Source organism: Amblyomma mixtum, chromosome 4 (assembly GCF_055824585.1).
Source record: "Amblyomma mixtum isolate Tamu chromosome 4, ASM5582458v1, whole genome shotgun sequence".
NCBI lineage: Eukaryota > Metazoa > Arthropoda > Arachnida > Ixodida > Ixodidae > Amblyomma > Amblyomma mixtum.
The window spans coordinates 105417311-105444370 of NC_143015.1; the positions used below are offsets into that span (position 1 = coordinate 105417311).

Sequence of the window (27060 nt, forward strand, 5' to 3'; positions counted from 1 at the left end):
CAGTCATGAATAGTTAGTCGTGACTAATTAGCCATGACTAGTTAGTCAACTATTCATGACTAACTAGTCATCACTAGTTATCCACGACTAGTTAGTCACGACTAACCAGTCATGGCTAATAATAACTAATCAGCCACGTCTAACTAGTCATGATTGGCTAATGACTAGTTAGTCATGACCAACCAGTCATGACTATCCATCACTATCCAGCCATGATTAACTACTCATGACTTGTTAATGACTAGTTAGTCATGACTTGTGACTAGTAATGCCTAGTTATGACTTTCACTTCAGATGTCACGGATAGACGGACAGAGATGATCATGGCCGCGAGTATGAGCGCGTAAAGGATTTCGCCTTAAAAGCAGAAGCACAGCAAAAAGTGAAGCTACACGGCGACATGTGTAAAGGCTGTCGGTCACGTAGAGTGCGGGACACAGAGGTATACGGCTGCGGAGTCTTCACCAGTTGCTACTCTGCCTTCCCGCAGTCGCTCCGTTCGGCGATGGCGTCCCCAAATATCTGGGCAACCTGGTCGTCCCACATGCAGGTGACCTCGCCTCCTCGTTTGAACTGCGAAAGCTTGAGAAATAATAGCATGATACATTGTATGGTAAAACATTCTGAAAAACAATTAAGCTCAAAGCTTGCAAAACAGTTCTTTGAAAAGCCTTGTTCACTGTGCATAGCACCGTCATCGACACTAAGCCACTGGACGTGACTGATTTTGTCTGCTGATTTCGAAACTTACTTAATGCCCTTTTCTTTCAGAATACTGGAGAAGAAAACTGCCTTAAATATGCGCCGCAACTGTAAGTAGGCACAGGCCACTGAGAGCAACTGATTTTTCAATGATGGTAAAACTGTGCACACAGGCAAATGTTCAGTGTTGTATACACAGCTGGAATAGAAGGCCGCAGTCTGTGTCGAAATTCCAGAGGCACTGACCCGCACAATCTATGCAAAGGCGCGCAATACTTTCTTTATGTGTCATTTTAAAGGTCTTCCTTTTGTTTTCGTTGTGTTTAATGCGATTTTTGCGCGTGATTTTTATGTACTCTGTAAAGTGTTATCTCTTGTAACGGCTACTTGGGCACGTCGAACTGTCTCCTTACAGCATTATTCAATTCTAGCAGCTGGCCAGGAGTTTCTGTAAAATAAAATTACATTAGACTTAATCTTAGACCAACCAGCGTTTCAGCCTCTCTTCATAACCACTGGTATGGAAAGCGCCCGACTATACTGTGCAGCGCACGCCAAATCGCGCAATGATTTTACGAGGACCTAATGAAAATTTCCTTCTCAGCATCGTCATCCTCAATTCGATAACGTGAGTGCTGACCCCTTTCTTCGCATTTCACTTTTCTGTCATCTTGCGTAGCTTACGCCGAAAAACACCACTCGAAGGGCGCGGTCTTCTTAGACCGCCTCCGAATAAAAGGCCGGGTATGCGATTCTTCCATCTTTCTCAATTAAGGCATGGGGAGAAGGGTGGCGACAGCAAACACTTCGACACGCTTGAAAAAAAAATTGCTTGGACACTTTGGCAACTGAAGTGTTGAAAGGCGAAAGCCACTATAGCGTGACGACTTCCAGTGAATATGACGTCACACCGTTCCCGTGGCTATATCGATACCCAAATTATACATCTTTCGGGGACCTTATGTGTTAATTAAGCTGAATTATATATTTTTCCACCTAATTTGACACGAATCCAACGTTTTTCCGACCATTCTGTGAAAATTTTCACTATGCCATGACGACTTCCGGTGGATGTGACGTCACATTGTTTCTGTGGTTATATCGACGACCGCCATATTTCGATGGAATTTCGACATTTTTGCCTATAATTAACTAATTCATGTACAGTCATCAAACTTCGCTTTTCTGCTCGTTTTTTCCTCCTCTACCAGAAGCAACCATTCGTTTTCTTCTTTCTATTTTAGTTCCCGAGTTAAACGCGTGTGACAAGCTTTGTTAAAGGACGACAGTATAAGTCATAAAAGCCTTCCCCCTTAATACAATTAAGCGTTTCTCTCCTGTACGTAAAAGTTAGGGTGCCTCGGCGGAGCTCAGAAGGCAAGCCATTAATGCCGCCTAACGGAATCTCTCGTCTCGCGACTCACCATGCGGTTCAGCGAGGAGACACAGAAGAAACCCTTGCGCAGCGCGACGTCCCACTTGCTGTGGTCCTCTGCGGCGCTGAACTCGACCACTTGGCCTTGGGCGAATTTCAGGTTTATCGTGTCGACGTCCGTGACACCGTGGAGTCCGGAGCAATCCTTTTCCTGTGGGCCGCCGGTGCCTCTTCGCCAGGACTGCACGGCAATGGTGTCGCCGGCGTACCTGACCACTTCGTTCTTGTAGACGTCTGTAAGGAGGGCCGAATTAGTCGGCAAGCCGCGTAGACAAACCTTAGAGAGTTTTAGTATTGTGGGCTTTGCGTAATTGCGTGCATAGCGGGAAAGCGGGTCCAGATTGCGCAAGCGCAGTACGCTAACGTGGAAATAGCGTTAGCGTACGCACGCAATTTTCACCAGTTAGCGTTGCGGCTTTTGCGCCCTTAGCGTGAAAACATGGCGGCGTCCTTCCAAGCGAGAGCCGCCCCCTTCAGCCGATTCAGCAGTCCTTGCGATTCCGGTCGGCATGTTTACCGCAACTGCTGGTGTTGTTGCTTTTCGCTATCACTTACCTTCCTTCGACGATAAAGTTTAAGCTACAATTCAGCCGAATTTTTGAGATAAGCTCTCGATTCTGGAGCGCGCGAGCCTAATGGGACCTCAAGCTGCACTGCTACCGTCTGCAACTGCCCGAAACGCAGCCGAAACCTAGCACAAACGTGCGGAACGAAACAAAAACAGATCTGGAGCTTTTTCGCGGTGTTTTATAGACTTAAATGATGTAAAGCGAGTTGATATTATATTTACAAAAGTTTTTTGAACATTAGACGTCATGTGATGGCAAATATTCTTGCTCGAACGGCTTGTAGTTAACATTGCCTTGACTAGATGGTGCCACTGTTTTACGTTTTTTATTTCATTTTATTTCAGTTTCGGAGTCATTTTGCAGACGAAAATAAGCGCTCCAGTAATAATTCGTTTAAAAAACTCTGAAATATTATACTTTGGAAGTTAGCGGCAGTGTCGACCATTTTAGAAGGGCCGTTCGCATCCATATCAAGCAGATGGCGTTTAACCTTTTCAAAACGCTATACTAAAACTCGCTGTGGGGATAAGTTGCTTGCGGCACGCTAATGTAATTTCCCTTAGCCGCCGCGGTGGCTCAGCGGTTATGGTGCTCGGCTGCTGACCCGAAAGACGCGGGTTCGATCCCGGCCGCGGCGGCTAGAATTTCTTTGGAGGAGAAATTCTAGAGGCCCGTGTACTGTGCGATGTCAGTGCACGTTAAAGAACCCAGGTGGTCGAAATTTCCGGAGCCCTCCACTACGGCGTCTCTCATAGCCTTAGTCGCTTTGGGACGTTAAACCCCATAAACCAAACCAAACCAATTTCCCTTAGGTCCGCTATCACGCTAACGCTATACTAAAACTCTCTATTGTCTGCGTTATTTTTTGCTGGTGTGATGGCTATGCCGGTATCCCAGCGTGGGGCAACCGAGAACTTCAGCATGTACCCCATTGATCATACGAATGTTATCTAGGCGGCCACATCAGTACCCGCTTTGAGTGACATTACCAGGAATTCGGTCTAGTTCACTTGTTTTGCGACCACGTGGGTCGTGACCTTGAGCGTACATTAAGTCGCCTACGCAACCGATGGAAAAAAATCCCCTTTGGTCGTCACACGTGCATAAGGCAAGTCTCAAGTATGTGCAGCTGTTTGCGAAGCTCACAACCATGCTCACAACGCCGTACGCTGCCGCGCTAAAGTCACTGGAACTCAGAGTTCCAGTGACTTTACGCCGCGCCACACTGTGGCGCCATCTGTGCATGGTGACACGAACAGCGCAAGCACTATCTAGCGCCGCTGCGCACAGCGGACGCCACAAATCTGCTACGCTTAAAGCCCCTAAATAAAATGCCAATTTTTTCAATCGCCTTGTTTGCTTCAACAAAAAAAGACATCGATCAATGAAAAGCTCCGTCCCTGTTTCTTTTTTCCGCCCTTTGAAAACCAACAATTGGAGCTGTAGAAATTGGCTCTTTATTTTCGTCTCTTCCATAGGCTCTCCCCCTTAAAATTTCAGTATTTCAAAACTCGTTCGACGATCCACCAAGGTTAGTAAAGTTAGTTCATTGGCTTATGAGGGTTTAACGTCCCAAAGCGACTCTGGCTATGAGGGACGCCGTAGTGGAGGGCTCCGGAGAATTTCGACCACCTGGGGTTCTTTAACGTGCACTGACATCGCACAGTACCCGGACCTCTAGAATTTCGAATCCATCGAAATTCGGCCACCGCGGCCGGGACCGAACTCGCGTCTTTCGGGTGACGAGCCGAGCGCCGTAACCACTGAGCCACCGCATCGGGTGCACCAAGGTGCAGCTGCCATTAAAGTGAGTGAACCCTAGAACCCTAAATCTTGTGAAGAACTAACACAGTTATCACTACGGATATTTACCGCAGAAAACCTCACTACTGGTCTCCGAATTTCAGCGACAGCTGGGGTGGTGTGATATGCTGATGCCAGAAGGAGTGTCTTATAATTTTCATTTGCGTTTTAATTCATTAGCCTTCTGTGGAGGGAAAGGTGATAAACTCTAAAAAGGATTACGCCTACACGGGAGAGTAAAAACGGGAGCAGGCTGTCCTCTAGCGCACTCCATTTCATAAAAGAGAGTACGCTAGAGGACAGTTTACTCCCTTTTTACTTTTTTCTGTTTAGTGTGTAGCATACCAGGTAAACGTGCGGCACGAACGGTCGCTCATCCATACGTATAGTGCAGGTGTCCGGCGTGACAGACGCAATCAGGGAAAACGGGCGATTGCGGTAAACAATCGATGGGAGGCACAAGATTGGGGTGGAGCGCATTTGACAGATACTCTCAGATATCCTCTCAGATCATGCATGGCAGTTTATCAGTATCTCTCAAGAAAAAAATATAACAGCTTTACCTTCCCGGTCATACCCAGCAATTTTAGACGAAAGCATTTCTAAGCGGGAAACCGTTTATGAATGCTGTTTTTTTTTCATATAATGTAAGATTTCACTATAACAATTAATATATCCGCAGATCAACGCCGGCGGTCTTGTATTCTTTTTTTCTATTAACGTTGTTGCTATCGTAAAAAGCGTTCCTTATTGGTTTTCTATGGCAGTCTTATCTGTTCGTTGCGATCGATGGAAACGCTTTACAAGAAAGATTTCGCTACATATCAGAAGAATGGACCATTGTCTTCAATATTTCCAAAACAGTGCCTTACAATTTTCTAGTTTCCAGAATTTTTATTCGAGAACGTTGGACATGTCTCACCCATGCATGCGACATATGTCTCATCCACCACCCACATCGGTGAGAAGCTAGGCGCCCTTGCTTTTGTTTTCTTGCAGCTGTCGAGTCTGACGTTATCTTCTAGAACTTTTTCCTCTCAAACTCCCTAAGGTGTCTCTGAACTGCGGTCATAGCCCATGTATTTTTTTTTTTTAATGCGAAAGCATCATAGTCCTATTGCGCGAAAAGCCGGCGGCGTGTGTGTGCGTGCACTCGCACATGATACAGAGGATCCCAGCCGTGGCAAGAAACATACGCTGACGTCATCATGCAGTCATTCTACGCACATAGCAAGAGGAGCACCGCTACTTCAGGTGATCATACGCATGTCATTCGTCCATATGTACTCCCCACTGGGCGACCTCCATGTGTCGCCAGCTTTCCCGACAACATTCATACAAAAATTGTGACGTAACCGTTTGTAGTACAGCGTTCCGGATGATTCCGTACCATATCTCTTTGCCTATAGCTTACATGTGCCCGTGAAGTTGGACGATAGCTTGCGGCAGAGATTCGAACCGACGACATATGCTTCTTCAACTGTATGCTCTCCCAGACTTTCGTGTAAAAATTGTGATGAAACCGTTCGTCGCACACCGTTCCGGTCGGTTTCATGCACTGTGGCTTTCATAAAGTCGTAGAAAAGAACTTTGGTGCATGTTCAAACATTCGCGTAAACAATGCGTCTAGGGAAAGTAACGAATTTGCATTCCCGCACGTAAGCACTTTTTGCTCTCTCTGGCGATTTTTTTTTTGTGGCCTAGCTAGTATTCAACCTCCCCCCAACCTAGCTCTGATAGGATAAGCCGCATGCCGAAATGTAAGCAACCCTCGGATAGTTTGCCTTCTTGGGGACAAAGTGGTACTTCAAGCTGCTGTCATGAATGACAGGGGAGGAGAGAAGGACAGAGTATGGCATCCGTGAATAATACACGCACGGCGTTCGTGTCAGGCATACCTTTCGTCCAGTACGGCGGCTTCGCAATGGCCAGGAAGGTTTTCCCTCCTTTGCTTTTAAAAGTGTCAATCCTCGGCTTCTGGGCCTTCTTGAATACTTTTTTACGAAGCAGTAGGCTGAGTTCTGTATTTCTAAGCTGCGGGGAGCGCAACCATGGCGGCAGGTAGCTCTGGTAGACGTGGGCCGACTGCACGCGCAAGTGGTGTGCTGAAAACAGACAAAAAACAAAAACAAAATAATAATCACGCTGAGGGCTGGGTGCCACTTCTAAAGAAATACGCTCCCATCGCCTGCCTATAAAAACCTCCATATTACAGTTTGTTGCTGTAGCGAAAGCTACATTGACCGTCAACTTGCGATTTCGCTGTGGCGGTGCTCCGAGGAGGCACAGAGACCGACCTTGAGCCGTTGCCTAGCAACCGCCGCAGCTGGCAGACGCTGGGCGCTCGGCGCGACATCTGGCATGACGTCACACGGCGCGCCTCGCCGCGGAGCCGCCTCCATCGTTTGGTATGGCGTCACACCGCTTGCCTCGTCGTTGCGCTCGCTTTCACTACGTGTATCCTGGCATAGCCGAGCTAGGCCACTGCCAATTTTGTTGCTGTTGTTATTGTTTTGGTCTTGGAGACTGCACATACCCGCGATGGGGACTGGCCACTCAAGGAAGAAATCAAAGCCTGATAATACCGGAAAGAATATGGACCGGGAAAAAATCTTCTGTTCCTCTCGTTCCTAGCTGACCTGTACCACATAGATAACCGGTCCTCCTACATATAAGGGGCTGCGTGTCCAGTCTGCGTAGTATATGTGTTTTAAAGACGTGAGAGGGACAGAGAGGAAAATAGAAGGCAGGAAGGCAGGGAGGATAACCAGAATGGTGCTGCGGTTTCCTACCCTGCAGTGGACAAAAGAGAAGAGGCGAGCATAAAAGGGAAAGAGGGATAAGGGAAAAGAAAGGACATGCTCGTTCCAAAGTAACAATCTGTCGTACCGGCACGATACCCTCGGAAATAGAAACATTGCTTTGAATGCACCGAGGGCTGCCGATCGCCGTGACCACACTCCGAAGGTTCTTCTTCATAGACGGTGGTAGTGCGTATTGTTTTCCAGTTTTAGCATTAACCTGTGTTGTTATCGATGTGACCGCTCAATTAAGCGCGCACGAAAAAGTGTTTCCACCGATAGTGCGGACGCCAGAGTATGTGGAAATGAGCTGCGAAAGTTATATACTGCATTTCTGAGTTAGACACACTGGTGGGCGATAATGCGATATGATCTGACAACTCTGCGCTAGCAGTATGAGTTGTATACATTTCGCTTTTGCATTAATCCCCTCCGCATTGCGTCTTTGAATCACAAGATCCGACGCGAGGACTCTGTGCCCCCTGCAAACACTCGAACATACGAGGTAGATGATTCTTCAATCTTTATAAAACGTAAACACTGTGACAGGCCTAACCCCAAGCAACCTTTCGCCTCGCCGTCGTGTTTTTGTTCTTGCTTATGCTGTTGCATCAGCAATATCTCAGCAACGCTATTATTTTTTTTTCGAATTATTTCTAATGTGGATTTGTAGGCAATAGGCATTACGGTTTCACACCCCATACTTCTCACGAATGGCTTTGGGTTCCAATACAATGCGTTTAAATGCCCGCGACGCAAGTTTTGGCGGTGATCAACAGCCGGTGCGTTTTCTCACCACTGAATCATTAGAAAAGGAGGAGGCCTGGAGCAATGTTTCAGAGAGACCCTTCGCATTTAGTAAGTTCCTCCCCTGTTTAAAGCACCCATTCCGGTGAATAATTTATTTTGTACATAGTAGAATTGTAATTCACTGGGGCCTGCTACACAAAGCTATTTTTACGTGTCGGTGCCGTTTATTACGTTTTAAAGGCGCTAGCATATACCGTATTGTGCGCTTTTATCGTAAAGACTTTCAAAATTTTTCTTACCTCAACCGCTGGCTCGTTTGCGGTGAAACTGCACACAGAGCTTGCGTATTATGGTAACTTTTGTATCGTAGCAACTTTTACAACGGTACTTACTTAGTTAAGCCGTGCATGATGCAAAAGCGTAATCGTCTGCGTCGAGATCGGCGTACCGAAACCCAAAACACCGAATTTTTGGTGAAGGGCAGCAGTGGCGCCATCTGTCTTCTGCAGTGGAAAGCGTCACAAGGCGCCAAGGGGAGCATCGCAAGAACTGAAGCGCTTCGAACATTTTCGGCCAACTGAGCGGAAAAAATGCCAGAAACAACTATTTTAACGAGGCTGTGCCGTTAAAAGAATATTGTTTTACGTCTTTTTTTTTTGTTCAATGACTTTATCCATTTCAGATTATATCGTCTGCTTTCGTGGCTCGTCGGAAGACGACGTCGCGAAGTCCTGAGCTGTGTTTTTCTTGTTTAATTTCGTTGTGGCAGACAGATGGCGCCACTGCTGCCCTTCAGCAAAAACTCGGTGTTTTGGGTTTCGGTACGCCGATCTCGACGCAGACGATTATGCTTGTGCATCATGCATGGCTTAACTAAGTAAGTACCGTTGCAAAACTTGCTACGATACAAAAGTTACCATAATACGCAAGCTCTGTGTGCAGTTTCACCGCAAACGAGCCAGCGGTTGAGGGAAGAAAAATTTTGAGTCTTTACGATAAAAACGCACAATACGGTACAGGTGAACTTACTGCGGGTTTGTACTGCGTAGAAACTATCCAAGATCACTTGTACATACTCATAGACTTAAATACTATGCCAAACGTACTTAAAACTGATTTTATTGAGTACATTAAACGCACATGTGATCTCGCCATACACATGCACCACACGCCAGTCAGCCATAAGGTATGCAGCTGTCTAAGGGGTGGCTTTGGAAACTCAGGAAGAAATGATCGCTTGCAATTAGCCTTTGTTTGCCACCCCTTGCCTTATTCTGCCGCAGGGCTCTGCGAGAGGCGAGTTTAAGGCTTCTCTGTTTTAACATTCCGCCCAACATTTTCATTAGAGGATCCTTTTCCTATTACAGGACCACCTCGCTATTGACTGCAGTAAAAGTGAATTTGCAAACAGGTGTTTCTTCTATTCTGGCGCACCTAACTAAACTTTTCTTTTGTCGATTGTCCACAGCTTCAGTGCAACCCTCAGTTTCTCTTACGCCTCAGATTAAAAAGAAAGCCCTAAAAGACAGGGACTGAAAGAACGAGACATGCACACATATTGCACTGACAAAAAAGTCAGAACGCGACAAAAAGTCAGCGCAGTGTGTGTGTCGTTCTTTCAGCCCCTGTCTTTTAGCGTTGTTATTTAAAGATATTCTCAACCAACTCATCCAGCAAGCCACTCTGCTTAAAAAGACAGTGTAATCGGGGGAACAGTGCTGAGCAGTGTCAAACGCACTGAAGCTCGTAATAGCGAGCATTATTCACTGCACACTATCAAGGCGCTTGGTGCGCAACGACGTTTCCAAAACTTGCAGACAGCTCGCAATCTACCTACTTCGTTCGAAATAGTGAACGAGGACAATCTCTGCTTCACGTTTACGCCGGATTTTGAAACATGCAACACAGAAAGAATTTCCTTGTCGCTGTATGACCACCGCTATGGAGAACACTTCAGTGAAATGAGCTGCTTCATCAACGTGCATGTTTTATTTCAACGTTCAGCGTGGTGCGGGCTCGTACAAGTTATTGTCCCTCTCCTTTTAAAGTTTCCTGAACAGCCCAGGCCACAACGTTGTTTAATTAACTGGTCCGTGTGTCCACCGTGCACGGATTCAGACGTCCGCGTAATGCACGAAAGAGAGCGGCGCATCGTCTGCTAGATCTGCTAGGGCTGCTCCTTGGAGCCCCGAGAGGGCGCGCATGTAGCTGTCGCGGTATGTCGCGGTGGTCGCGAGGGCCACAGCGCCATTTGTCGGTGTGCTAGAAAACTGGTGTAAATCAGAGAGTCCACGAAACAAACTAATATACAATATTTTCGGCACATTGAGAAGAGTAATGACACGCCTGTGTCACATGATTGAATTCCAGGCAAACGTACCTATTGCTTCGGCTGTTCTGTGAGGAAAACTTATACACAGGAAGAGCTGCCCATTCGTGTATCCATTGTCCGGATATCCGTAACCTTCCTTCACGTCCAATGGAAATTTGGGAACGCTGTGTTGGAGCCAGACTGAGCCCTTTGCATTTGCGGCCATGAGAATCCCTGAAAGAATAAACGCCGCACTTGCAGAGCTTGGTCACCGGCAAGTTGGTATATCATACAGGCGCGCGTGTTGACATTTCGGGATAAGCATGAGAACAGAAAAATGTTACGTGCTGAAGAAGCATGCAACACGACCGCTCATTTTAGAGTGCTTATTATGAGGGAAATATACAGGGGATGATATAATAAGACGTATGGGGGGAAAAAAATTTCTAACACGATAATCAGTTTTTTTTGCAGTCCAAGGTAGGGAGAGGATGGGCAGGTGGCTCTTGATAATCACAAAGTGAACAAGAGAGGGCAAAGCCTCAGTGCTAGAAGCGCTAATCATTGGCGGGAATTAAATAAGACCTTCACTCCGAGGAGGAAGGAACGGTGAGGGGGAGGAGGGTGGGAAAGGAGAAGGGTGTTGGGATGGGAAGGGTGAGTCTTTTCCAGGCATGATGGCTGCTAAAGATGATTAACCAGCTAATAATCTTGAACAGCTATCATGCCTGGACAAGATTCACCCTCCCCAACCAGTTGACCATTTTAGCAGCCACCATGCCTGACAAGTTCACCCTCCCGATCCCAGCACCCTTCCCACTTCGCACCTTCCTTCCTCTCAGCTCGGCACTATTTAAACCCCCCCATGATTAGCGCTTTGCCCAGACGAAGTCTTGTTGAAGCATTGGCAATTAATCTGATGCTTTTCCCTCTTTTGATCAGTTTGCAATTTTTTGCAGTGTTTAAATTTGTCTAAAAGACGTTTTTACAGAAATATTTTTGAATTATTTTCTGCCACAATCATCCGTCAGGATTCATGCACTGTTTAACTTTCCTGGTCGGGGACAGAGAGGACACTCAAAAACATGAAGCTGTAAAATGCCCAAAACCAACTTCCACGGCGAATAGAAAATAGTCTTACTTCAGCCTGACTCCGGCCTGACAATAACGAGATTTTCTGGTAGATAAATTACATTGATTGATTGATTGATTGATGAAAGCTGAGGAACGTGGATATCGTAGAGGAGTGTTTCAGCTTACCTTTTGCATGACCTTTGTTCGTTCCTCCAAATTCAGGAGGTGGTTGATCGTTGTACAAAGCGTAAGCAACACCCTGAAATGAATACAAAAGCCGCTCATAACTTGACCGCAACTACTTAAGTTCATGGCACTAAGCTCTTTTTTGCATGTTTCAAGCAGCAGCTTAAAGATGCTTTTAACGTTATTGAATTTATATATCTATTGAATTTCTTGTTGTTTAACTGTTGGAGTTGATGGCCGCGGCGAAAGCATGAACAATTTCAAACAATCGAGTGACTGTCGACAAGTGACGATGGAAACCATCTTGTCTGTGATAAAAAGTAGTTTTTACTTTCTAAGAACACCACGAAGTATTTAGCTAGTATATGTTCCAGCAATTTGCCCGACGTTGATATAATAGAGATGGGACGATAATTTCTGATCAATTAACATTTACGCATTATTTTTGCAATGCCGATAAAGTTCGGTTTGGTTTGGTTTATGGGGTTTAACGTCCCAAAGCGACTCAGGTCATGAGAGACGCTATAGTGAAGGGCTCCGGAAATTTCGACCACCTGGGACTTTTTAGCGTGCGCTCTTTAACGTGCACTGACATCGCACAGTACACGGGCCTCTAGAATACCGATAAGGAGCTGTTGACGTTTTACCTTTTTAACTTTCTCAGCGAAGCAGCGTTTGGGTTGACGTTCCGGTTTTCTTTAAACTTTTCTATTGGTGTTACGAAAGTGAGGTAGATTTGTTTTCGAGCCATTTAAAACTAGTCTTCCGCTTGAGAGATGATGTCGAAGGGCCGGGAAGATTAGGCGAAGGGGCTTGGAGGGGAGAGAACTAGGGTTTCTCAAGATCACCCATCGGCCACTCCTCCCTCAATGTTCCAACATTGCGCAATGTAATTTGAATAGCGCGTTATTATACAGCATTTCACTACAGCTTTCAAAGTGGGAGGGCGGTATGACAAATGTAAGACACTCTCCCGTTGTCCCCAAGTTCTGCAACAAATTACAGGCGCGGACAGCAGTAAACGTAGCCCGCTGTACTGTCCCAACTGCATTCTCACCTGCCCTAGCTAAAGTCAGGAGCCACAGTGCGTTGATATATCGAAGCACTGTATCTATCTCACATGCACACACCCCAACCACCTCTAAGCAGCGTGGTTAGCGTGCTGTAGAGCACTCCAATCACTCCTGTACATACATTAGAATGCCCGAGGCACTGCAGTGAGTTTGTGCGTATCCCACACACCATCAAAAACAACTCAGAAAAAATACACAGACTCTTGTCGTCGAGAATATGAATGTAAGCATGAAGTGCACTACAGGATAGGCGTACAGTAATCTCGGACGGCTATTAGATACTGATAGCCGCACGCGAGTCTTCGGGAGTGTACCTGATCCGCCACTTCTCGTTCCTTTAGATTTTCTTCACGAGTGACAGCGCGCCGGGCTTTCTTTGCCGCTTTTGTGTATGGCGACCACCGCTCGCCACTTGCCGAAGAAGATGGGGTGGTGCTGCACGTGCTACACAGAACGCTGGGACATTCGCCACCGCTGGACGCCGCCATCACCGCTTCAACTGACCACCACGTCGAAGAACAAAAATCTAGAGTTGGTTACTGGTCGTGCTGATAGATGGCGCCACGGCACCTGTGTTCTAGGGTTCGCGTGCATGAAGTAAAGAGGCAACTCACGCGGCGCTGTCGCTTAGCCTATCACGTGCTATAATAGGATACAGTTCAAGAACGCAGCGGATTTTCCCTGACAAAGGACCCCCTTCCAGCCAATGGCGTCGGCCGATTCTTACGACCCTGCTAGAGTGACAATATAGGGAGCAGCGCCACAGTTGAGAGAGGGGTCTATGCTGAACCATACATGTAAGGTATTATCCCCTTTAATCTACCACTGCCTGCTTTGTCCCGCTAGCAGGGTCATGAGAATCGGCCGACGCCATTGGCTGGAAGTGAGTCCTTCTTTGACGGGGAAAAGCCCCAAGCGGACTGCAAACTCCGCCAAAGTTCGTTTAGGTTCGCCTCCGTGTTATCCTGGTGACCCGTAGCGCGCCGACAAAGGGAGCTAAAAGCATTTCATGCTTAATGATAATTCCTGAGTACGTACTTTATTCTTCTCCCCAAGGATGGGCGCCAAAGTCTGGCTGACCGGATTGCCCTCATCTTCGTCGATGCTCTGCTTTAAGAGGGTCCAGAGTCCTGATTTAATTGAGTTAGAGTCAACATAGGCCATTTCACTTCCCACCGGAGTAAAACTGTTGCCATCGCGGTCGCTCCCCTTGGGCAGCTTGTAGACGATGAACCTGCCAGTCAACAAAAGCAGCATTAGAGCAAGTATTAGTACACGCTTGATGCATCACATGTCCATTAAAAAGCATCCGGCGTGATGAATTAGTCGCTTTGAAATCTAACACGTCCGTGGCGGCTGGGTATCTATAACGCTGAAGCTCAAAAGACGCCTGTGTATTTGCTGAGCGATGCCGGTACACATTAAATAGCCTAGGTAATGCAAAATAAACCGGCGACCTCCACTACGGCGTGCTTCATAGCACCACATGCCACACTCATCTTGAGCCTGCACTCTAATCAACCGTTCAAAGCTCCACTAGCTCTCCGCTGGTTTAACTTCGCTCTGACGAGCCGCTATCTTAAACACAGCATAATCACAAAGTGAACACGAGAAGGAAAACCTTAGGGTGCCTGCCAACGTTTCGACAAGAGGATTTGTTTTCGTCTGGGCGCCCATACGAAGATAAGTCTTGTCGAAACGTTGCCAAGCACCCTTAGGCAGTCCCTCCCTTGTTCACTTCGTGATTATCAAGTACCATCGGACCAACCTCTCTTTACCATATGGACAGTATAAACAAAGTGTTTACATTGCCTTTAAGTTTGTATGTGCTTTATATGTTACCACCTTGCCCTAGTTCTTTCGTATGGGCATACAGCGAGTATACATACCCACACTGCAACACTCTAAAATGGCTTAAGGTATTTTCAACAAATAAGTTGTAGTGCTGTACAGTGTTTCATTATCTACCGCCAACTACTGTCTAAGACCTGGCATATATAAACAGGCTTTCAGGTTTGCTTGTAATAGCTGAAGCAGCAGAATGGGCTCCCCGCTTTATTAATTACTTTATGAAGCTATAGCCAATTACTCGCCATTTCCAGGTAGAAGCCGGGAAGCATCTGTTACTCCTTGACTATCGTACAGAACAGCTAAACAGCTTATAGATTCTGCCCACCGCTGGATTGATGGAGTTCTACGGTTCCTCCTGCACCGTCTGGCCCATCTGAATCGAATTGTCACTGCTAATTAGCCCACAGCGGGCGTTCTCTGCTGCGAAGTAAGTATTACGCGTACGACGCCAACAACGCTATAAACCCTGAATAATATTACGAGGGTGCTTAAAAGTGATTTTTTGGGGAGGTGTTCTTCCTGGGCAGCCATCTTTCTACATCTTCCTCCCCTCTCCCAAAAGTGGGCAGGGGTTTTTACACCTCTCTACTTTGCCACTTGGAACCCTGGCATATGGCAAGTGCATACATCACTAAAACAAAAGCCTTTTTTTTCCACAAAGTGAATTCTCATGCTGACGTATTCAGAGTCGCTTCTACCGCTATTACCGAACACACAAATCCCGTATACTTGCATGGTCTGCGGTTAAGAGGATTCGCGCGTAATTGAGGAACGGATATACTTCCAAGGCAAGCAAATAAGTGCTGTACGCCTGCATAGCCAGCTTGAAACTTGAGAACGCATGCGCGCGGACTTTCACCTAGGTGGCTGAGTGGTTACGGCGCCCGGCTGCTGGCCCAAGAGGCGCGGGTTGGATTCCGGCCGCGGCGCCTGAATTTCGGTGGAGACGAAATTCTAGAGGCCCGTGTACTGTTCGATGTCGGTGCACGTTAAGTAACCCCGGGTGGTCGAAATCTCCGGAGCCCTTCACTACGGCGTCCCTCATACCCATAGTCGCTTTCGTACGTTAAACTATTTTGCTCATTTATACTGGTTCTGTGATATTTCGGTGTGGTCTCGTACCCTTTCACTTTTTTTTTTGGTGCGAAAACACTGCTTCACTAGCAAGGCTGAAAAACACGGGATATGTGTGAATCTCAACCTTTGACCTTGACCCTTGACTGTGACCTTTGACCCTTTACCTTGATCTTGCATGCTGTTCCCTTTGAGGCGGTGTTGCCTCAAGTGCTTTCGCTCATGCTTGGCTTAACTTCGTTAACACCCTACACATTTTCTTTTCTTTCTACGACTGGGAGAACAAGACTTTACTTTAATTAAAATTCGGTTTTTAGTTTACTAACGGTCCCTCTGTCCCGTACCCCCGTCCATCCATTTAGGTCCGCTTTGTGTCTCCTACAATACCACGACCATGACAGAACCAAGCTCAAGACCAATTCGTCTCTAGTACCTATCAAAAAGCCGGAAGCCGTCACTCAGTTTACAGCCACAGAGCTCGCTGTGTATTTGTTTGCACCAACGAGGTCTAATCATAAGCGGGCTGTTCAAGCCCATTTTCACCGTCTTGATTTTGAAACAATTGTGATTAGTTAAAAGATTGAACACAAGCGTTGTAAAGGGCAGTATATTTTTTTTTTGTAACATGCGGTACCACGAAAAGTTCGCATAGTCCTCCAACAGCTGGAAAACTCGGAATAAAACGGCGCCGTGCGTGCCTTAAACTTTACAGGCATATTCATTATTCATCATCAAATATAAATCAACGCGTACATTTCCGCAGCCCTTCACTACGGCGTCCCTCATAGCCCGAGTTGCTTTGGGACGTTAAACCCAATAAACCAACCAACCAGAACTTATCTTACTGCGCTGAGTGATTCAGCTGTCAAGAAAAACGTTCTGGTTGGTTGGTTTATTGGGTTTCACGTCCCAAAGCAACTCAGGCTATGAAGGACGCCGTAGTGAATGTCTCCGGAAATTTCGACCACCTGGGGCTCTTTAACGTGCATTGACATCGCACAGTACACGGGCCTCTAGAATTTCGCCTTCATCGAAATTCAGCCGCCGCGGCCGGGATCGAACCAGCGTCTTTCGGGCCAGCAGCCGAGCGCCGTAACCACTGAGCCACCGCGGCGGGGCGCGACTTGTTCTATATACACCATATTAGCTGTCTGTTTCACATAAACACCAGCTTTTTAGTTTTGTAGCTTAAAAATAGATGGTCGAGCGATACTGAATATTATACTTTTTTATATTATATAAAAAAGTCAAGCTTTCATACTACATCCTTAGCACTAACCTCAGCTGCGTGTGCGACGAAGACTTTGTTCTTTTTTCTGGTATTGTTTCGTTGTCTGCACACGAATATCTTTTCTTTTTCTTTTGAAGCAAGCGTTCTCTTTTGTGCAGATGGTACCATCTGCAATCCTACTACATCTAACATAAACCATACGAAATAACATGTTTTTTTCTGCTGACCAATGCTCGACCACTGTGGCTGGAGACCTTAACAATATATGTCCTCGTTTTTTGTCAATCCAGAATGGCAAGGCATAAATACACTTCAATAAATTTTGAATACTCTCAGAAGGCCAGCTGAACATACACCTGCCTTCTGAGAGGAATTGCTGCAGTTGCTATTGGGATTTCATGGGGGTTTAAGTTGGAGAAATTGTCTGTCGCGTGTCATGGCTCAAAACTTTTTGCGTTTACAGACGCGTCTGCCTAGCTTTTATTTCAGACTGTAAACTATTTCTTGACATTTTTTTTCTGTTCATCAGAGCTCTACCACAATGGGCGAGGACCTTGACATTCAATGCATGGGGACGTTTTCCATCAACCTCGTGTGACAGAACACAGTGATCTGCAATGATTTTGTTTATATAATAAATTCTGCAAGGCAGATACTTCTGTTTTCTGGCTGTGTTCTTTTAGTTTTTATGGACACTACCTCGCGAAAACCTTACTCGGGACCAGTGCTTGTCAGCTGTAAACGGTCGGACGCCTTGTTCCTGACCTTTTAAGGCGGAGGCCTTTATAGGCTCACGGCTCACCAGCGTGTCTGTGCGCGCGAACTTGTCAATCAAACATGTGACGTCACAAGTCGACGTGGCTAATGAATTAATAATTAATGAATTAATCAATCCATTAATGGCTTAATAATACCATTGCTAATGAATTAATAATTAACTGTACACTGATGCAGTATATGGTAACTCAAAATCGGTTATAACGAACACATCGATTATAACGAAGGTATAGTAAGTCGGAACTCGAAGTCGGCCGTAGAACACGGGCATTTTATTACACGCGGTCACGTGACATCCTCCGTGCGCGCTCAGGGCATGCACGTAAAATCAAATTGGGTCGCAAGTAAAGACGCAGGAACTGTCGCATCTCTCTACGGACACCTATACAACCCCATGAGGGAAGCATTGAAGTGGCTGTAAGAAGGAGAGTGAAAGAGGCACCATATTTGACGCCACGGGATTAATAAAGAGCAGTGGAATAGCGGAACCGGGCCTTCACCTTGACCTTGCGCGAGGTGACCGTGAGGGGTGTGCTTCTGACAGCTTTACAATAAACACGACAATAAAAGATGGCTGCATCTTGATTGCGTCAGCCGCTCGCAACACCATTGAGGTTGAAAAGTGAAATGCTAAAATATAAGTTTCACAAATATAACTTCATAAACGCTTTTACTGACGTCAGCATATAAAAAGGCGGTTATAAATGGAAAAAACGCGTATTGCGTGAAATTAGGTAGTTTGTAACCTTTCTTATAAGTCAGCAACACCAACCTGCTTGAACAGCCATCTCGTTCTGAGGCCGTATCTCCGTTGCGAGCAAACTACGCTTACTGCGTGAGCCTGCCAGGTGTATAAATCGAGGAAAAACGTTAAAAAATGTGGCGCTTTAGCGCTAGAATTTTATGGTAGGGGTATCTTGAGACAAATAAAAGGCTTCGTGAGCCATTGACTTCGCAGAAACCCAAGGCACAGTGAATCGCAGCGACGAATCAGTTGTGAGGCGATCGTGAACGATGATGCCGTTAAATCATGGATAACGCGCTTTGTGAAAATTTTTAAAGCAACCGCTAACTTAAAGCACCCGTCTAATTTAAGCACAAACCCAATTTTTGAAATCTCTTCGCATTATGCATGCATCGTGAAAAATCAGGCTTTGCACGAAAACGAAGGACCTTATATATTATAAAGTGTACTGTTTTCTGCCTGTAATCATTTTGTATACTTATATCTTTTTACCCTTGTTTTAATTTTCTTTCTCATATTCAACACACTTGATCCAACACTGTTTACTTGTCGCATTCTATGACCTCAACCATTTCTCTTCACTTGATTAATTGTGAATTGCCAATTTGGGGGTTTTACTCCCCGAAGCGACACATGAGCTATAATGGACGCCTTTGTGGAGGGTTCGGGGTTAATTTAGACCACTTGGGATTCTTTACTACACACTGACATCGCACAGCCCAGGCGCGAGTTTGTGCATTTCGCCTCAATCGAAATGCGGTCGCCGCGGCCGACATTCGATTTTGCGACCTTGAATACGGAGTGAGTGAATCATCTTCCATACTTGCACTTAAAGGGAAGCTGAAATGCTGTTCTGAGAATTCGAGGTTATTCAAGAATTCGAATTTATGAAGCTTCTAGGTAAAGCATGCAAATTTTTTTAAGGCGAAAGCCTCTAATGGGTCATACTGTCGTCCGTTAACAAAGCATGTCGCACGCGTTTAACTCGGGAACTAAAAAGGATAGATGAAAACTGATCAGATAGAGGAGGAAAAAATGAACCTAGAAGCCAAGTTTGATGACTGCACGTTGATTAGTTATTTATTATAGACAAGCATGTCAAAATTACGTCGAAATAGCGCGGACGCCGATATAGCCACGGGAACGGCGTGACGTCACATCCACCAGAAGTCGTCACGGCATAGTGAAAATTGTCACAGAATGGACGGAAAAACGTCGGATTTGTGTCAAATTACATGGAGAAATGTGTAATTAAGCGTAATTAACACTTAAGATCCCCGAAAGATGTAAAATTTTGTTATCGATATAGCCACGGGAACGGTGGGACGTCACATCCACCGGATGTCGTAACTGCATAGTGTCCTCGGCTTACACCTCTCAACACTTCAGTTGACAAAGTTTTTTTTTTTTTGCATTAGCGTTTAAAATGATAAACTAGGTAATCGTAGATAAAAACCGCGATGATGTTCAGGCTTCTCCTCACTCCTTTGGGGAATGTGGGGAAACTCGCAGTGACGTCATTATCGCCGAAATTTAAGATGTCCGCTGCCTTCGCTTGCGTACTGCTGTGCGTCATCCGATGCCGCCAAATAATGCTTCGTGAGCTTCACCTTCGATGGCGTTGATTTTCTTCCACGAAACAACGGTTTTTGTTTTGTTTTTTTTTTCGCTGGAAACGCAACGTCGCCATACGTGCCGTAACTTCCGGGGCCTCTGACCATCGATGTGCACTGCAGAGAAGCCTGCGTGCCGACGCCACTGTATTCGGCGATTACGCCGCCATTTCGAATGGTAGCGGAAATTGATTTCGCAGGCTTTACCTGCATGTTTCACACATTCGGCCCTTTTAATCGAATTCTAAGACCACTTCAGCTGCCCTTTACCAATACGAGGTCCCCGTGAGCAAAACCTTTCTTTTAAAGTCTTTCCATCGATCGCATCTAACAGTTAAGACTGCCGTAAAAAACCAACGAGGAACGCTTTTGACAACAGCGATAACGTTAATAGAGAAAAAATATGCGAGTCTACCGACGGGTGATGTGCGGATATATTGATTACTATAGTGAATTCTTACAATATGTGAAAAGAAAAAAAAGTGCGTTCATAAACGGTTTCCAGCTCAAAAATGCTTTCGCTCAGAATTGTTGGGCATGAGTTCGTTCTATAGCTCATTTTCAGCTGCGTCACTTATTAGCATAAACATCTCCATGTAAATTTATCAATTTCCTACTTTTTCGCGTCGCCGTGGTAGCACCATGTTCTTGTGCCTTTTAATTTTGGCAATATACGTAACTAACTCATCATCCGCGAGGGACTTCTTTAATAGAAAGATGTGGCACTTTCTTTTCTTCCCACGGCATTTATACAAGTTCAGTGCGGAAGCCTTGCAATGCCGTTCCATGTTTTAATGCGTTAGCAATAATAGCGACATTCGTCCGGAATGGCAAATCAAAAGTGTTAAGCTGCACCACTAACACCTTACCACCCATACAAACCTCCGCACACTTCCACCCTCCTATCTACACCCACCTCCACCTTACCATCCACTTCCGCAATCTAAAACCACCACCCAACCACCCATCTCAACCGTCCGGAAGGACTTCACCCATCGCCATCCTCTACACTCTCAACAGAAAGAAATAAAAAGGGAGTGAACTCTCCTCTAGCACACTGTTTTTCATAGAAGGGAGTTCAGTGGTGCAATGGGAACGCGAAAAAAAGTAAAAATAGGAATGTAGAGCACTGATTTCTCGTATCGCATCGTATGATCACCAGCCAGTCTTTTTAGTTTTTAACTTCGGCATACACATCCATCATCATCATCATCAGCCTGACTGCGCCCACTGCAGGGCAAAGGCCTCTCCCATGTCTCTCCAGTTAACCCTGTCCTTCGCCAGTTGCTGCCACCGTATCCCCGCAAACTTGTTGATCTCATCCGCCCACCTAACTTTCTGCCGCCCTTACTACGCATGCCTTCTCATGGAATCTACTCCGTTACCCTTAAGGACCAGCGGTTACTTTGCCTTCGCATTACATGCCCTGCCCAAGCCCATTTCTTCGTCTTGATTTCGACTAGGACGTCATTAACCCGCGTTCGTTCTCTCACCCACTCCGCCCTTCTCCGATGTCTTAACGTTGCACCTATCATTTTCCTTTCCATAGCTCGCTGCGTTGTTCTTAACTTAAGCTGAACCCTCTTTATTAGCTTCCACGTTTCTGCCCCATAGGCGAGTACCGGTAAAATACATATGCTGTATACTTTTCTCTTGAGGGACTTTTCCTTTGAAGACTATTTCATGCAGTGACCTTGCTAAAGCTAACGTTCATTGCAGTTCAAGTAGAAGGCCCTAAATGAAGTTGCGTTGAATAGCTATTTAAAAAATATTGTCTGATTTGTTTGCTTCGACGCTCGAACGGGTTTACCCGTTTAACACCGGCCAAGTTTTAACTGCCAAACAACGAACAGCGTCCACAGCAACATGACCAGCCTTTGTCGGAATATGATTTCAACTTCTTTCTCCGAGGTTGTTGACGGCCTCGAGTACCTCAACATATACATTGGAATGCTTTCTTGTACGTGAGCCTCTAGAAGAGAAAATGCATGGATCTGACATGAAGCCTTATTTATGCTCGTGAGTTATTTCAGTGTTTATGAATTTTAGACTACTGGCCTGTAATTTAATGTGGTTCGTAAATCGGAATTTAGGAAAAATGTGATTATGCTGCATAAAACAATTTTAAGACAAATACTTGTCCGGAATATAGAGTTAATGTTTTTTTTTTCTGTGAGATTCGTCGATTAAACACCAGTGTCAGAAACCGTGCGACCCACAACACCATTAATTTTCTGCTAGAAGTACTCTGTATCAAGTGCAACAAGACTGCAACAAGTGCAACCGGGTCACTCCGTCTTAATAAAATATCTTCTATGCGACCTAAGCCGTACACAACGAATAAACGCCCTGTGATACTCACCAGTCGACGTCCTTTCCCGTAGGGTTTTTACAAGAAATACGAGTTTCGTAATAAGCCACGGCTGAGTGCAAGATGACCAAAAGCCCAGCTAACAGTACTGCACTAGAAGTCGCCATCCTTCGGCTCTGCCCAGAAGGCAGCGTCCCTTTTCAGCTCCTGCACAACAGACCTCGCGATTCGCTATAATGAATCGTTGAAACACCGCTGAACGCTGGCTCCTATTCCTTTGTAGTCGTCGGGGCTATTGTGTGGTACGCGCTGATCGCCAGTGTCGCGTCATGTCGCTGAATTTTCGCGCCTCCTGAAGCACACAATGCTCGCGCCGAAGGCACAAAACAAGTCATTTCGAATGTTCCAACAATATCTGGTCAGTTTTTCATTGTCGTAAGGCCGCTATATTTTTCAAGACAGCTCTCCGAAAAGTCGGACAAGGCTATTTTGACACCAGAGAGAGAAAACACAGAAAAATGAAAAGTTAGGGCCGTTAACTATAGTGGCGTCCAGAATGCTGCCTTGCAAGTGGCAAAGAGAACAAAGGGAGAGAATGAAAGGAGATAGAGGATGTGAGATCAGTTCTGCAAGTGTGCATAGGCCATTTTTATGAGGTACGCTGGACGCACACTGAAAGTTTGTAGCCTTGAACTCAACCCTGAGTTCTTTAAGAACTTCTGTAGCTCCTTCACAGCTTTCCCGTGAGACTAAGGTTTAGTCCAAAACCCCAGAATCTTGGCTTCTGTAAGGGTACGATGATCCAAGCGGCAGCTTGTTGCAGCGAAGAGGACACTATCAAGCTCAAACCGAGGGCTGCATGCCCAACCGAATCGCACTCGCAGTTCTCAGAAGCTGGATAGTCTGCCATTACGATTAGGTGCGATTAGGCACCTTTAAGCTGCACCCGCAGTCACAGGCGACACAAGAGCGTAGAATCTCATCGGGAGAGGCTCGACGGTACCTAGACCATGACGCTAAAGTGACGTTTCGGGCAAGCACTCGCAGGTGTCTTGCAGTGTCGGCTCTTGTCAGTAGTATCCGGGTAATTTTGGCACTACCGTGGCCCGAACGAGCTGCATTGCCACAGAAAAGGACTTAAGTTTAAAGGAACGAAAAAGGGTACGTCGAGATTCTAAGAACATGTCGAGTGGAGCAGCAGTGGTTATCTGGGTAAGGTATTGACCCGTGGGAGCCGGTTTACTCATAGAGCGGTGGGGTACGTCGGACCAGTTGCTTTTTAAAGGTTCGTTGCAAGACATCCCAAAACAATGTTGCGTCCTTACAGTTGGTGAAGTAATATCCAATCGCTTAAGCAATATCACAGAGGCGGCAGTTCACAGACGACTCAAAAATGTTCTTTTTCTCAAGTCTTCAGGGGCAATATTTCCGTATGTAGCTTGTAGAAGAAGGAAACATTTAAAGGCGAAAGCTTTTAATGGCTCATACTGTCGTCAGTTAACAAAGTCTGTCATTCGCGTTTACCTCGGGAACTAAAATATATAGAAGCCCAAAAGTGGCTGCATCAGATAGAAGAGTAAAAAAAATGAACACAGAAGCCAAGTTTGATGACTGTACATTAATTATAGGCAAAAATGTCGAAATTCCATCGAAATAGCGCGGACGTCAACATAGCCACGGGAACGGTGTGACGTCACACCCACCCTAGTCGTCACGGCGTATTGAAAATTGTCACAGAATGGTCGGGAAAACGACGGATTTGTGTCAAATTAGGTGAAAAAATGTGTAATAAAGCTCAATTAACAATTCAGATCTCCGCAATGTGTATAATTTAGGTATCGATAAAGCCATGGGAACGGTGTGACGTCACATCCTGCGGAAGGCGTCATGGCATAGTGTGCTCGGCTTTCGCCTCTCAAAACTTTCGTTGCCAAAGCGTCCTCGCAATTTTTCTGCGTAACCGGGTCCTTAACGCTGTCGCGTTAAGAAATGACGCAATTGTTAAAATTTCTTTAAGAGTGAGGGAGGGCCGACAAAGTGAATGGGGGGGGGGACCACATTTTACGAAGTGAGGGAGGGCCAAACATTTATTGGTGAGGGTGGAATATGTGGCCCGGGAGCAGCGTTCTTTTCTCCTCAGATTCGAGTTCCCAGCCTACTTGCTAAACGTCCAACGCGATTTGAAGGTGATCGCTTCAGGCTTAAGCTAATCAGATTAAACTGCTCGAGCAAAGTTTATTATCGCAAGAACGCTGCAGCAAATACATGGGCTTAGCTAGCCGAAGGATTCCTCTAATCTGCACTGTCATGTCTGTTGCGGACTAAGTCACCGTCACGCCAGAAAATTTTCCTTAATTCGTTCCAGCCGGAATAAATGTGATAACCTTCAAATCGCGCTCGACTGTACATATTCTTATGATAGCGTGAACACTGTAGCTCGTGTCTTCGCGTACTAAAATGTGCTCAACGCCATGTTACGTGAATGGTGTTCACGCTGTGATCAGAGAGTGCAACGGTGTAAGTTTAGTTTATTGGTTTCTCGGGTTTTAACGTCCCGAACCAAGTCAGGCTATGAGGGACGCCGTAGTGATGGGCTCCGGAAATTTTGACCACCTGGGGTCCTTTAACGTGCACTGACATCTCACAGTACACGGGCCTCCAGAATTCCGCCTTCATCGAAATTCGGCTGCCGCGGCCGGATTCGAACCCGCGTCTTTCGGGTCAGCAGCCGAGCGCCGTAACCACTGAGGCACCGCAGCGGGGCGCAACGGTGTAAGGATATGTCGGGCATAGTGATAAGGCTATATCCCTCAGTGCGCGGCATTTTTTTTTTTGTTCCGCCGTGAACCCCTCAGAAGGAAACACGCTTAGCGGCTGGGATTGCATGAAATCTGTCCGTCGAGACGGCGCGCACACGCGAACAATTGCCAGCGCTTTCCTTGTTGCATTTTTTTTTTTGTCAGAACACTGGATACCTGCATAACCGTTAGCGATCTTCGAACACCACCGTCACCATGGTGGTAAAAAGAAAAAATATGAAATAGGCACAAACAAATCGCCCCAACTTTTCAGCGCTAAAAACTGTTATTCACCATCCACAGACCAGGCGATCGAGTCACACTTAAAAGGAAGAGCTAAAATAATGAGTCCATTGCGGCTGTCTTGTCTTCGGCAGATGACTGCTCCCGGAGACAGCTGCGGAAATTTTGAGTAGTTCCCTCGGCGAGGGAACCTTCACTTGGATCTGACGGAGTCATTTGCCAGTTTTGGACGGCACCTGCAAAGTTTGGAACAGAGCATGCAAATAGGTTAATACAACAACACAGACTTTAAAACGCAGCTCTTCCAAAAACTAGAAGCTGTCGGTATACGGCACCGGGCAGGTGACTGGGAGGACAGCAATTAAAGCGCTTGCAAGCGAATCTGTTAAACTTGTACAGTTGGCCTCGAGATCTCGCCGTCAGCGCGTTAACTGCGGCAACGAAAACTGAGTCGCGCGATGAAGCCTGTGGTGAAGCCTGTGGTGAAGCCTGTGGTGAAGCCTGTGGTGAAGCCTGTGGTGAAGCCTGTGGTGAAGCCTGTGGTGAAGCCTGGTCGCTATTGCAAATTCTCGGCAGTTTCAAGTTCGCTTCGCCGGGACTCCCTGTTCACTGTCGCCACGCAATGCACCCAAGACAGTTGAAGGTGGGCCACCGCTGGGCGACCACGACACAGATGAGACTCGCGGCGCCGCAGGGAACGTGGTAATCTGGACCTGAGGTGCACTCGTACACTCCACCATGCATCCAACGAATTCCATTCCGGGGCAAAGTCATTTGCCTGCTGGCAAGCTGTGCGTCACGTGCAGGAGCGATGGCTGCAGTCTAGCTATTTATTTTTACTAGCAGGCTAGAATACGGTTTAACCGTGCAACGTTCACCGAAGCGCATACGTCAGCCACCACCTGTACTGGCCACGACTTAAATTGTGAAGACTGAATTGTTTTTGCTCTAAGCACAGGCGACATGCCAAACCAAGCGTAAGCAGGGGGGTGCCACAGACACAAGCGTAGAGCTACAGCGTATAAGACGGCGCGCTATCATATCAAACATTGTAACTAATAGTTGGTAGGGGTGTAACGTATTTAAACAGAGCAGACATGAGAAAGCAGGTGTTCATTCTTCAATTCGACGGGACACTTAAACTTAGTCCTAATTAGGGTATGGCGCGATATCTTTAGGGGGTTAATGCCTATATATGCAGAATTAGTCATTCTCGAATTAACATTTATAGACGGCGGCGAGTCCTCATACCACTACCATCGCAGTGGTGCGGCGGTTAAGAGATGTTCCACTGCACTGGCAGGTGGCTATTTCTATCTCAGCCACCGGTAGAGATTGTGCGACCCGAGCAACTTCTCGCGCAGCCGGCGCGACGCTCCTCCCAACTTACCCGAGCAACTCTGGTATTGCCCTCCGTGAAACTCGGGTTGCTAGGCGACGGCACAAAACCGAAAGCGTACGGTGACAAGATTCCTGGTCGGTGTTGGTGAGCGCATGAGTGCTCTCGACTAATATTGCCTCCCCAGAACTGTAAAAGTTAAGGCCCGTTTTCCCCAGTCGGAACCACTCACCTTCATCTGGACTTTTTTCGTGCCCTTGAGCCCCTTGGACGGAGCTGCACTCGTCCCTGGCGCGCTCGAGTGCAAGTCCGGCCGAGATGTCGGGGCTTTCTTCGGTGCCGTCGAACCAGCACCTTTTGCTTGGTGGGCGTTC

General features: G+C 46.4%; 1 protein-coding gene across 2 annotated transcripts; it reads right to left on the reverse strand.

The window, feature by feature from the left end:
- On the reverse strand, positions 1-22585 carry LOC149347699 (plancitoxin-1-like). 2 transcript variants are annotated; one of them, XM_089585647.1, is made up of 7 exons: positions 22358-22585; positions 13743-13938; positions 11632-11704; positions 10441-10605; positions 6408-6614; positions 2127-2371; positions 1-582 (listed from the first exon to the last, which is right to left on the reverse strand). In XM_089585647.1, exons 1-7 carry the CDS (start codon positions 22471-22473, stop codon positions 472-474), a joined length of 1113 nt encoding a protein of 370 aa, XP_089441773.1. In that variant the 5' UTR covers positions 22474-22585; the 3' UTR covers positions 1-471. The 2 variants fall into 2 exon arrangements, with proteins under 2 accessions (XP_089441773.1, XP_089441774.1); XM_089585648.1 differs by lacking the exon at positions 10441-10605.
- Between the last annotated feature and the right edge of the window lie 4475 nt (positions 22586-27060).

Coding starts and splice junctions, on each gene's coding strand:
- LOC149347699 (XM_089585647.1), bottom strand. CDS start 22,473: ATGGCGACTTCTAGTGCAGTACTGTTAGCTGGGCTTTTGGTCATCTTG. Junction 6,615..10,440: donor CAGAACAGCCGAAGCAATAG/GTACGTTTGCCT, acceptor GTCTGTTTTCAG/CACACCACTTGCGCGTGCAG. Junction 2,372..6,407: donor GCCGCCGTACTGGACGAAAG/GTATGCCTGACA, acceptor CCCTCCTTACAG/ACGTCTACAAGAACGAAGTG.